The sequence below is a fragment of the Callithrix jacchus genome, chromosome 14 (genome assembly GCF_049354715.1).
Source record: "Callithrix jacchus isolate 240 chromosome 14, calJac240_pri, whole genome shotgun sequence".
Classification (NCBI taxonomy): domain Eukaryota; kingdom Metazoa; phylum Chordata; class Mammalia; order Primates; family Cebidae; genus Callithrix; species Callithrix jacchus.
In genome coordinates this window covers 78,106,434-78,119,512 of record NC_133515.1, presented here as the reverse complement: position 1 = coordinate 78,119,512, position 13,079 = coordinate 78,106,434, and the positions used below count along the sequence as shown (strand labels likewise).

The 13,079-nt window shown below is 38.0% G+C and overlaps 1 protein-coding gene across 4 annotated transcripts in view; it reads right to left on the bottom strand.

Annotated features, from left to right (window-relative positions):
• The window catches only part of STRN (striatin), a 132,640-nt gene that overhangs the window by 38,182 nt on the left and 81,379 nt on the right, over positions 1–13,079 (bottom strand). For 2 of the 4 annotated variants that reach the window (XM_017964417.4, XM_035272820.3), the window contains 3 exons: positions 12,462–12,548; positions 11,851–11,994; positions 6,334–6,470 (listed from right to left, as the gene is read on the bottom strand). In XM_017964417.4, coding sequence (XP_017819906.1) covers positions 6,334–6,470; positions 11,851–11,994; positions 12,462–12,548 — 368 coding nt within the window. The remainder of the gene's footprint in view (positions 1–6,333; positions 6,471–11,850; positions 11,995–12,461; positions 12,549–13,079) is intronic. The other 2 variants (XM_035272821.3, XM_002757858.7) reach the window with 1 other exon arrangement.

Genomic DNA, 13,079 nt, shown 5'->3' with positions numbered 1-13,079 from the left:
CAGATGGAGAAACATTCCATGTTCATGGTTAGGAAGAATTAATATCGTGAAAATGGCTATACTGCCCAAAGTAATTTACAGAATCAACGCTATCCCCATCAAGCTACCATTGACTTTCTTCACAGAACTGGAAAAAACCACCATGAACTTCATATGGAACCAAAAGAGAGCCCGCATAGCCAAGTCAATTCTAAGCAAAAAGAACACAGCGGGGGGCATCACACTACCGGATTTCAAACTATACTACAAGGCTACAGTAATCAAAACAGCATGGTACTGGTACCAAAACAGAGATATAGACCAATGGAACAAAACAGAGGCACCGGAGGCAACACAACATACATACAACTATTCAATCTTTGATAAACCTGACAAAAACAAGCAATGGGGCAAGGATTCCATGTTTAACAAATGGTGTTGGGAAAACTGGCTAGCCATGTGCAGAAAGCAGAAACTGGACCCCTTCCTGACACCTTACACTAAAATTAACTCCAGATGGATTAAAGACTTAAACATAAGACCTGGCACCATAAAAACCCTAGAAGGAAATCTAGGCAAAACTATCCAGGACATAGGAGTAGGCAAGGACTTCATGAACAAAACACCAAGAGCATTGGCAACAAAAGCCAAAATAGACAAATGGGACCTAATGAAACTCCACAGCTTCTGCACGGCAAAAGAAACAGTCACTAGAGTGGATCGGCAACCAACAGAATGGGAAAAAATTTTCGCAGTCTACCCATCTGACAAAGGGCTGATATCCAGAATTTACAAACAACTCAAGCAGATTTACAGGAAAAAAACAAACAAGCCCATTCAAAAGTGGGCAAAGGATATGAACAGATACTTTACGAAAGAAGACATATATGAGGCCAACAATCATATGAAAAAATGCTCATCGTCACTGGTCATCAGAGAGATGCAAATCAAAACCACATTGAGATACCATCTCACGCCAGTTAGAATGGCGATTATCAAAAAATCTGGAGACAACAGATGCTGGAGAGGATGTGGAGAAAAAGGAACACTTTTACACTGTTGGTGGGAGTGTAAATTAGTTCAACCATTGTGGAAGACAGTGTGGCGATTCCTCAAGGCCTTAGAAATAGAAATTCCATTTGACCCAGCAATCCCATTACTGGGTATATATCCAAAAGACTATAAATCGTTCTACTATAAGGACACATGTACACGAATGTTCATTGCAGCACTGTTTACAATAGCAAAGACCTGGAATCAACCCAAATGCCCATTGATAATAGACTGGATTGGAAAAATGTGGCACATATACACCATGGAATATTATGCAGCAATCAGAAATGATGAGTTCGTGTCGTTTGTAGGGACATGGATGAATCTGGAAAACATCATCCTCAGCAAACTGACACAAGAACAGAAAATGAAACACCGCATATTCTCACTCATAGGTGGGTGATGAAAAATGAGAACACATGGACACAGGGAGGGGAGTACTAAACACTGGGGTCTATTGGGGGGAAAAGGGGAGGGCCAGTGGGAGGGGGAGGTGGGGAGGGATAGCCTGGGGAGAAATGCCAAATGTGGGTGAAGGGGAGAAGAAAAGCAAAGCACACTGCCATGTGTGTACCTACGCAACTGTCTTGCATGCTCTGCTCATGTACCCCAAAACCTATAATCCAATAAAAAATTAAAAAAAAAAAAAAAAAAAAAAAGAATTTTATAAAGCAAAATGTGTAAAGGATAATGTAAAATGTAAAATAAATAATCCTAACTGAATATAGAGTGTATGAAACAATAGTTTTCTTATAGAAGATAAACATATTCAGAAATGTATAATAAGAATGATGGGCCGGGCTCAAGACTGTAATCCCAGCACTTTTGGAGGCCAAGGCGGGTGGATCACGAGGTCAAGAGATCGAGATCATCCTGGTCAACATGGTGAAACCCCGTCTCTACTAAAGATACAAAAAATTAGCTAGGCATGGTGGTGCACGCCTGTAATCACAGCTACTCAGGAGGCTGAGGCAGGAGAATTGCCTGAACCCAGGAGGCGGAGGTTGTGGCGAGCCGAGATCGCGCCATTGCACTTCAGCCTGGGTAACAAGAGCGAAACTCCGTCTCAAAAAAAAAAAAAAAAAAGAATGACATATAAGTAGGTTGGGGGTTAAAAATTAAAAGCACTGATAAAATCTTTGCACAGAAAATTTTGATAAAGATGTATGTGATAATCTCTAGGGTAGTCACTGAAAGAGTAGGAAAAGAGTGTTGAAATTCCAAGTAGTAAAAAGGTGGAAGGTTGAATAAAAAATAATTTACCCCAGCCAGGCACAATGGCTCATGCCTGTAATCTCAGCATTCTGTGAGGCTGAGGTGGGCAGATCGTTGGAGCCCAGTAGTTTGAGACCAGCCTAGGCAGCACAGCAAGATCCCATTTATACAAAAAATTAAAAAGCCAGGCATGGTGGTGCACGCCTTTGGTTCCAGCTACTTGGGAGGCTGAGATAGGAGGATGGCTTAAGTCCAGAAGGTCAAGGCTACAGTGAGCTGTGATCACACCACTGCATTCTATCCTGGCCAGCAGAGTGAGACTCTGCCTCCAAAAAAAGAAAAAAAAAAGGATTGAATGCTCCAATTAAAATATAAAGTAAAGGTTATCAAAAATGACGGGGCGGGGGGGAGAGCACAAAAATCAACTTAATGGTGTTTTAAAAAGACAAATGTGAAATAAGGCTACCAAAAAAAAATTTAAAACAGAAACAATTTTTTAAAAATCTGTTGAATCTATAAATTACTTTGGGCAGTATGGTCATTTTCACAATATTGATTCTTCCTAACCATGAGCATGGAATGTTTTTCCATCTGTTTGTGTTCTCTTTTATTTCCTTAAGCCGCGGTTTATAGTTCTCCCTGAAGAGGTCCTTTACATCCTTTGTTAGTTGTATTCCTAGGTTTTTTATTCTCTTTGTAGCAATTGTGAATGGCAGTTCACTCTTGATTTGGCTCTCTGTTAGTCTCTTATTGGTATATAAAAATGCTTCTGATTTCTGCACACTGATTTTGTGTCCTGAAACTTTGCTGAAGTTGCTTATCAGTTTAAGATTTTGGGCTGAGACGATGGGGTCTTCTAAATATACAATCATGTCGTCTGCAAATAGAGACAATTTGCCTTCCCCCTTTCCTAATTGAATACCCTTTATTTCTTTTTCTTGCCTGATTGCTGAAGCTACCAGTGACATTATTCACAGAACTGGGAAAAAAAAAACACCTTAAACTTCTTATGGAACCAAAAGAGAGCCCACATAGCCAAGACAATCCTAAGCAAAAAGAACAAAGCGGGAGGCATCATGCTACCTGACTTCAAACTATATTACAAGGCTACAGTAGTCAAAACAGCATAGTACTGGTACCAAAACAGAGATATAAACCAATGGAACAGAACAGAGGCCTCAGAGGCAATGCGACACATTTACAACCATCTGATCTTTTACAAACCTCACAAAAACAAGCAATGGGGAAAGGGTTCCCTGTTTAATAAATGGTGTTGGGAAAACTGGCTAGTCATGTGTAGAAAGCAGAAACTGGACCCCTTGTGGACACCTTACACTAAAATCAACTCCAGATCCATAAAAACCCTAGAAGAAAACCTAGGCAAAACCATTCAGGACATAGGCATAGGCAAGGACTTCATTACTAAAACAACAAAAGCACTGGCAACAAAAGCAAAAATAGACAAATGGAATCTAATTAAACTCCAGAGCTTCTGCAGAGCAAAAGAAACAATCAATAGAGTGAACCAGCAACCAATAGAATGGGAAAACATTTTTGCAATCTACCCATCTGACAAAGGGCTAATATCCAGAATCTACAAAGAACTAAAATAGATTTACAAGAAAAAAACAAACCCATTCAAAAGTGGGCAAAGAATATGAACAGACACTTTTCTAAAGAAGACATATATGAGGCCAACAAACAAATGAAAAAATGCTCATCATCACTGGTCATTAGAGAAATGCAAATCAAAATCACATTAAGATACCATCTCACGCCAGTTAGAATGGTGATCATTACAAAATCTGGAGACAACAGATGCTGGAGAGGATGTAGAGAAAGAGGAACAAGTTCACACTGTTGGTGGGAGTATAAATTAGTTCAACCATTGTGAAAGACAGTGTGGTGATTCCTCAAGGACCTAGAAATAGAAATTTCAATTGACCCAGCAATCCCAATACTGGGTATATATCCAAAGGATTATAAATCGTTCTATTATAAAGACACATACATACATATGTTCATTGCGGCACTGTTGACAACAGCAAAGACCTGGAATCAACCCAAACGCCCATCGATGATAGACTGGACAAGGAAACTGTGGCGCATATATACCATGGAATACTATGCAGCCATAAAAAAAGATGCGTTCATGTCCTTTGTAGGGACATGGATGAAACTGGAAACCATCATTCTCAGCAAACTGACACAAGAACAGACAATCAAACACCACATGTTCTCACTCATAAGTGAGTGCTGAACAATGAGAACACAAGGAGGAAGCATCGCACACTGGGAGAGGGGAGGGAGACCAGCAGGTGGGAAGGTTGGGGAGGGATAAGAGGGGGACAAATGCCAGATATAGGTGACGGGGGGATGGAGGCAACAAACCACATTGCCATTATGTACCTATGCAACAATCCTGCATGATCTACACATGTACCCCAGAACCTAAAGTACAATTTAAAAATATATATATATATATATATATATATATATATATATTTATCAGTATGCATGGTGGTTCATACCCATAATCCCAGTATTTTGTGGGGAGGCCGAGGGAGGTGAACTGCTTGAGCTTAGGAGTTTGAGACTAGCCTGAGCAATAAGGCAAAAGCCTGTCTCTACCAAAAATATAAGAAAGTAGCTGGGTGTGAGCGTGCCTATGGTCCCAACTACTTTGGAAGCTGAGATGGGAGGATCACTTGAGCCCAGGGGGCGGAGGGTGCACTACACTCTAGCCGTGAGATCCTGCTTCAAAAAATATATACATATATTTAAAATGTTTTTAAAAATCTGTATATTTGTAGAGAATAAAGTGCAAGGAGCCTGTTTAGATTAGATGGTTATTGTAGTAGCTCTGACTAAGAAAATAATGAACCAGGATGGAAAGTAAAAAACAGTATATAGATTTCAACTGCTTTTGGATGTAAAACTCAAAAGACTTACTAATGGGCTTAGCAAAGAGGTTGGGAGTTTTTTATCTGTGTGAAGATAAGTGGGTGGTAAGCGTTCCTCTTTGGAGTGCTTCTTTACCATGTCTATGGTTTGCTTAGGCATCCATCCTACATCCCCTGTATGATCTATGTGCCTCAAGGGATATACTATGTTTTCCGACAGAGATGATAAACTACCAAAGTGAGACAAATTTAATGAAATGATAAGATGGGTTATAAATACTTTACCTATGACATAAGCAACTAATTTTCTAACAAATTATTTATTGTGATGAGCAATTATAAATGCATTTATAAAACAATTACATTTGGAATTAAGTAAATGCACGCGCAAAGATACAAAGATTTCAGTTTTGGTCCAAATCTCTGATGGGTCAGCCTTAATATTTGAAAAGCACACTGTATACATACATGCCTACTAATAATTAAAATCACTTCTCAACAGGATAGTAATTGATGTACTAAAGAAGCAACACAAATGTTGCTGTTTAGGTAGGCATGAATTATAACTAATTGCTGGTGCCCTAAAACATAAAACAAAATCCAAATTTGGTAACGGAAAAGGAATTACTTCCCCTATCTAAAACTAATAAACAAACTATACTGAATTATAGATTTAGGTAAAGCCCATAATTTTAATCTCTAGATTATAGAAAAATTTAGTTTTTCTTTATGTATCTTTCAAAGTTTACAATGAAAACTGAACCAAGTTCTATACTTGTAAAGTAGTTTTACCATTGCCTTCATTTTCTATAAAATTAACTTTTTATTTTATTTTACTTTTTTGAGATGGAGTCTCACTCTGTTGCACAGGCTAGAGTGCAGTGGTGCAATCTTGGCTCACTGCAACCTCCAGCTCCTGGGCTCAATCATTTCTCCTGCCTCAGCCTCCTGAGTTGCTGCAATTACTGGCACCCACCACCATGCCTGGCTAATTTTTGTATTTTCAGTAGGGACAAGGTTTCTTCTCCATGTTGGCCAGGCTGGTTTTGAACTCCTGACCTAAAGTGATCTGTCCACCTCAGCCTCCCAAAGTGCTGGAATTACAGGCGTGAGCCACCATGCCCGGCCCTACTTTTAATTTTAAAAAACCAAGTAAAAACTTCAAAACAAAACTACTACTTACATCGTAAGTTAGTGAGTCTGCTTCATTGGCCACCGTAAGACCTGCTAATTCTCCAAGTCCCAGTTCACTTTCAAGGGCTTCATCTGCTCCCATGATGAATGACTTTCCAGAAGAAGGAGGAAATGTCAATGCTTCCACTGAAGAGGGAAGACAAAGGAAATATTTAAAAATCTCTAAAGAGCCAACATTTAATCTAATTTGCTTGCTTCAAATTTCTTGTAAGTGCATGTATACACTTAATTGTTTTTGTTCTTAAATGCTTTTAAAGACAATAAAATTCAGTGAGCAAAAGCTCTAAATAATTTATTCCTTTTTCCATATCTTAGCTTATAAGTAAAGGCATCAACTAATTAAAAAAGTAAAACATGAAACAAATCTAAGAATCCACTGTCCTTTCATTTTCACTATATGGAAAAATAATGACTATAGGAAAGTAAGTTTTCCTCATTTTCTATTTCATGCTGATTACCTAAATAATTTCTGTTAAATACTAAATATATATAACAAGTGCTAGTCTCATTCAAAATATAATTCATTAATTTTATAACCTGGAAGAATATAAAAAATTTCAAATGTAAAACTCTAAAATGTGCCTACATGTGACAAAATTAATATGTGGTGTTACAAGTCAGTATTACCTCTGTGGGGCAGGAAAGCAGTAGTAATTAAAGGAAGGCAGCAAGAAGAGGACTTCTAGGGCCCTGGTAATGTTCTACTTGTTGACCTAAGGGACAGTGACATGGGAGGGTGATAATTCTATCCTGATGACAATTCACTGAGATGTACCCTTATGGTATCAGCACTCTTCTGTAGCTATATTATAGTTCATCTAAAAATGTTTACTTCAAATAAAATTTGTTCTTTATTTTTTTTCTCAGAGTCTCACTTTGTTGCCCAGGCTGAAGTGCAGTGGTGCCATCTGCACTCACAGCAACCTCTGCCTCCTGGGTTCAAGCGATTCTCCTGCCTCAGCCTCCCAAGTAGCTGGGATTACATGTGCCCGTCACCACACCTGGCTAATTTTTGTATTTTTAATACAGATTTGGTTTCACCATGTTGGCCAGGCTGGTCTTGAACTCTTGGCCCCAAGTGATCCACCCACTTGGCCCCGAAAAGTCCTGGGATTACAGGTGTGAGCCACTGCGCCTGGCCAGAAAAATTTTTAAAGTGTCCATTTGAACGCTTTCATTAGCTGCAAACTGTGCTTCAAAGATCTCAGTTTTACTTTGTGAACAACTTGAAATATCCTATTTTGTAACATTTGAACATACCAATCCAATTCCTTCAACAATCATCATAGAAAAATCAGTTAAAAGCAAAATGTCAAATTAAAATAATAATTTTATTTAATTTGGTCAATAACAAAATGTCACTCTTTATAAATGCAAATTGTTCTGACAAACATCAGAGATGGTCTTTGAGTAGTTTCCTAGAGGTGGTTACATATGACAAACATTTGTGAGTCAGTCAGATGAATTTAGTAGTTCAAACTCTAGGTGCTAAAGGAGTGAATTAACTTTCTTAAAAGAAACAAGTCAACTGTATTAACTAGTACATGTACCCGACATTTTCAGTTCTATATTCAATCATATCTAATAATAAATCCTCTTTGAATAAATGAAAGAATTGGCCAGACTCAGAGGCTCATGCCTATAATTTTAGTGTTTTGGGAGACCAAGGTGGCAAGGTAGGAGAACCCTGTGGGGCTGAGTCTGAGACCAGCCTGGGCGACAGAGCGAGACCCCTTCTCTTAAAAAACAAAAACAAAAACTTATGGGCAAACTTCAGTGTAGAAAGGGGTAATAAAGAAAAGCTGAAAAAAAAAAATCTGAGACAGGGGTCTCGCTCTGTCACCCAGGCTGGAGTGCAGTGGCGTGATCTCAGCTCATTGTAACGTCTGCCTCCCAGGTTCAAGCAAATTCTCCTGCTTCAGCTTCCCAAGTAGCTGAGATTACAGGAATCCATCACCCACCACCACACCTGGCTAATTTTTGTATTTTCAGTTGAGATGAGGTTTTGCCACGTTGGCCAGGCTGGTCTCAAATTCTTGACCTCAAGTGATCCACCTGTCTCAGCCTCCCAAAGTGCTGGGATTACAGGTGTGAACCATTGCGCCTGGTCTCTACAATGTTTTTTTTAAATTAGCCAAGCACAGCGGTGCATTGCTCTAGTTTTAGCTACCTAGAAGGCTTAAGGCAGGAGGATCTCTTGAGTCCAGGAGTCTGAGGCTATAGTGAGCTATGACTGCACCACTATACTCCAACCTAGGCAACAGTGCAAGAGCCTATCTCTTAAAAAAAATGTAAAAACAATAATTACTTGCTTTTAAAAGCAATAGTGACAAACTCTTAAAATCCTCTTTAGAACAAAACAGAGCATAAACTAAGACCTTATCAAACCACCATACAATACAGTAGCAAAAATAAAAATAGGTTTTACCCAAAATACCACATATCACCTGAGAAGTTAAAACAACTCTAAACATTTACTAATGAAGAACAGGAACTGTTTAAGATAGAACAGCAATTTTCAGGTCAAAAAATAATCAGTCAAATGACTCACATGAGACTCTGGGTGCTAGGTCTTCAGCCAGGTACTTTTTTTCAATTTGTTTTCATTTCTAACATTTCCAGATAACTTTGTTCAGGTGTGAAAGACTGAGTCCCAGGATAGACCATATGTATTATGTAAGCTAATTCTAACTAAAGCTCTACAAATAGCCAAGCAAAACCTAAAAACAAACTAAGCAACACCTCCTTCCTCACACACCAGAAGACAGCCAGGACACTCCAGGACTGGAGAGAGAGAGCAATAATAAGTATCACTGTCACCCAATTTTCCATCACTGTCACATTTCCATCTGGCAACTAAACCTTACCAGCCCTAATCAGCTTTTACCAAACAAAACAAAACAAAACCCTGTGCCTTTTAAATGTGACACTGCCTTATGATTTTTTATTTTATTTAGTTTATTTTTTTTGCGACAATCTCATTCTGTCGCCCAGGCTGGAGTGCAGGAGTGTGATCTCAGCTCACTGCAACCTCTGCCTAGTAGGTTCAAGCAACTCTCCTGCCTCAGCCTCCCAAGTAGCTGGGACTACAGGCACATGCCACTATGCCCGGCTAATTATTATATTTTCAGTTGAGACAGGGTTTTGTCATGTTGGCCAGGCTTGTCTTGAATTCCTGGCCTCAAGTGATCTGCCTGCCTCAGTCTCCCACAGTGCTGAGATTACAGACGTGAGCAACCGCACTGGTCCTGCCTTTCTGAATTTACAATAAAAATAAAATAAAACTATAGAGCACACACAGCGTATTAATGTTCTTTCTGAAAGTAGACTGAAGACCAAGAAGTATCAGTTAAGACAATTAAACATACAATCTATTTCTTAAATGTCTTTTCTATTTCTGAAAAACCTGCCCTGAGGGGGAAGGCTTAGGACCACTGCTGCAGACAGCCAGTTAAACAAACCCTCAGTGCTTGAGTTTTAAAATTCTTCACTATGTTTTTTATTAAGGACTTCTTCTATGGCTTATATAACACTTTTGTGCATCTGTCATTTAATAAATAGTACGTATTCTCCCTCTATTATTAGAATTCTGCGTAATTCACGTATGGCCCAAGATGAAATCTGGTAAACTTTTTGGATCATGAGAATAAGAGAAAAACAAACTTTTCTCCTTATCGCGACCTGATCTTGGAATAAATGCAACTGATTAGAAGTCTCATACTTATAATGTCAACAGAATGCATCTCCTAGTGATCTGACAAAGCTATTGAGGACCATGACCTCACATCTGTAATTCAAAAGACATGGATCTCCATCATATAAATTTTATATCTGGAGTGTAATGTGTTGATTCTTTGTATGTGTAATAAATTCCAAGTGTGCTATAATTAACTCTAACAAATAATTAACCATGTACTAGTCAAAAACTTCACTGAAAAAGTATTTCAATCATGAAAATCTATACATCTAAGTCATGTCAGTTTATGTCTCTCTAAAATGTAACTGATTAAAAAATAAGAAAAAAACATATGATTATTCTGTGGCTTTTTCTCAGGCTTTGTTAACCAACAAATGATAATTTGAAGAGGCAGTGCAAATATAGTATTTAAATTCAGGATTAATTTTTTAAATAAATATTTTAAAATATACATTAATCAACATTACCTTTATGTAATTCTGAATTTTCAGCTAATGTAAATATTTGTTTAAGAGACAGGATCTCACTATGTCACCTAGGCTGAAGCGCAGTACCTCTGACTTAATTGTCAGGCACTACAGTCTTAAACTCCTGAACTGGGGCTGGGTGCAGTTGGTCACGCCTGTAATCCCAGCTAAGGCAGCTCAATCACTTGAGCCCAGGAGTTTGAGACCAGCCTGAGCAATATGACAAAACCATGTCTCTACAAAAAACATACAAAAAATTAGCCAGGCGTGGTGGCACATGCTTATAGTTCCAGCTACTTGGGAGGCCGAGCTGGAAGGATCACCTGAGCTCAAGAGGTCGAAGTTGCAGTGTGCTGTAATTGGGCCACTGCACTCTAGCGTGAGTAAGAGCCGATCTCAAAAACAAAAAAAAACAAAAAATAACCTCCTGAGCTCAAGTGATCCTCCTACCTCAGCCTTCCAAGGAACCACCATGCTCAGCTTAAATATGTATTTTAAAATCAATTTCCACATATAAGCATTTTATACATTTATAAATAGATAAATCAGACCTTGTATCTAAAAGAAAGAACTGTATTTATGGCCAGGCGCGTTGGCTCATGCCTGTAATCCCAGCACTTTGGGAGGCTGAGGTGGGTAGATCACTTGAAGTCAGGAGTTCAAGACCACACTGGCTAACAGAGCAAAACCTCATCTCTACTAAAAATAAAAAAAAACTAGCTAGGCATGGTGGCAGGTGCCTGTAATCTCAGCTACTCGGGAGGCTGAGGCAAGAGAAACGCTTGAACCCGGGAGGTAGAGGTTATAGTCAGGCGAGATCGCCCCACTGTACTCCAGCCTGGGCAATAGAATGAGACTCCATCTCAAAAAAAAGTCTATGCATGTGAACCAGGATTGAAAGGGAACAAGTTAAAATAGTAGATTATGTGACTAGGCTTTTAGGTGACTTTATCCCCTTTTTCAATTACCATTAATAAATTACTTAAATAAAATATTTATATGAGTTTCAAGGTAAACATTTACTACCGATTTATAGACTGTTAATTTTCCCAATGTTGGAATGGTATATATAGAACATACATATAGGCATCAGTAGAACTAGTGGATATTTTAAACCAGAATTTAGAGTTGGTTTTTAAGTATATGTACCTTCTCAAGCCTTGAAGATTGAAGTTGGACTCAAACTCCTTTGAATGTAAGAAAGCTTGCAGCTGGGGAAAACTATGCAGACCAAACATCTGCAGATTAAAATTTTCTCTGATAGGAAAGTCCTTTCTAATGAATGAATTTAAAGATATACATCCAAATGCTTTTTGTGCTCCAGAGTATCTTAAACACTTACCTTCATCTGCCCTATTAATTTCATGTTCGGGAAGCCTGGAGCTGCTGGGTCTGGAAGGTGAACCCACAGATGGCTGCAACGAAGGAAGTTCATCAACATCTCTCAAATTAGCAAGCATATCTTGTAGTTTTGACCTATTGGGCCCTAGCCAAAAAAGGGGGGGTGGGGGAAGACAAAAAATAGAAAAGAGAATTATCTAACTGCATCAAAATGGCATCATAATCCTTATTTTTCATTGTAAATATTTACCTTTAAAAATATTCTACTGGATTAATAATTATTTTCAAGTTTTCAAATTATTGTAAAAGTTTATTTCTTGAAAAGAATTATACTTTACATATTTTTAAATAAAGCAAATGGGATAACATCACTATTTACATTTTTTAAAATGTGTGTGTCCAGTTAGACCATTAAAAATATCATTCTTTAATCAAACTACTGTATATTGCTCTAAATGTAGCCAGATACAGACTGTGAGCCTACAGTACACTGAATTAAACAATAACATCCCTGTTTGTTTGTTTGTTTGTTTAAATTAACTTGCATTAATTGCCTTACATCCTCAAGCTATGGTACCAGAGGTGAAGTCTCATGCCCTACCGATTACTTACCTGAACTTTGATTCTTCATTCTCCCACATCCCTGTTTTGACTGTTTTATATAGGATAGAGGCTGAAACAGATCTTCGGTAGTTTTTCCTGTTATAAGTTTAATTAAGAATGGGAAAATCTTACCCATAGTCTGTTATGGTTTTTTCCTATACCAGCAAAGAATACAACTATTTTTAAGCAATTTTAACTAATGCCTAGAAATGTATTTCAAGATAGTATGACTGGAGTACATGATTTGACTGGAAATATCTCTACTAGACAAACATTGAAAAGACTCAAACTTTTCAAATGAGTACTAGTTCAATTAAAAAAACTTTATAGTGGTTTATAAGTCAATGCTTTATATACCAATTCAAAGCATGGCTTCAGTTCTATTTTTATCCTAAGTTTTTACTTGTTCCAAGACTGCTATTTTATCAAGATAACATGAACAGAAGACATTAAACAAAATGTGCTGAAATGTGTAGTCCCTCTCTTCAGTGAAAGATGTTAAAATTTCTCCCTTACAGTGTCATCTTTCTTTACCATACTAAAAAAATCACGTGCTAGATGTCTGAACACAAATCCCCCGATTTAAAAAATCCAATTGCTTCTATTAGTAGGAATATTGTTCCAGTC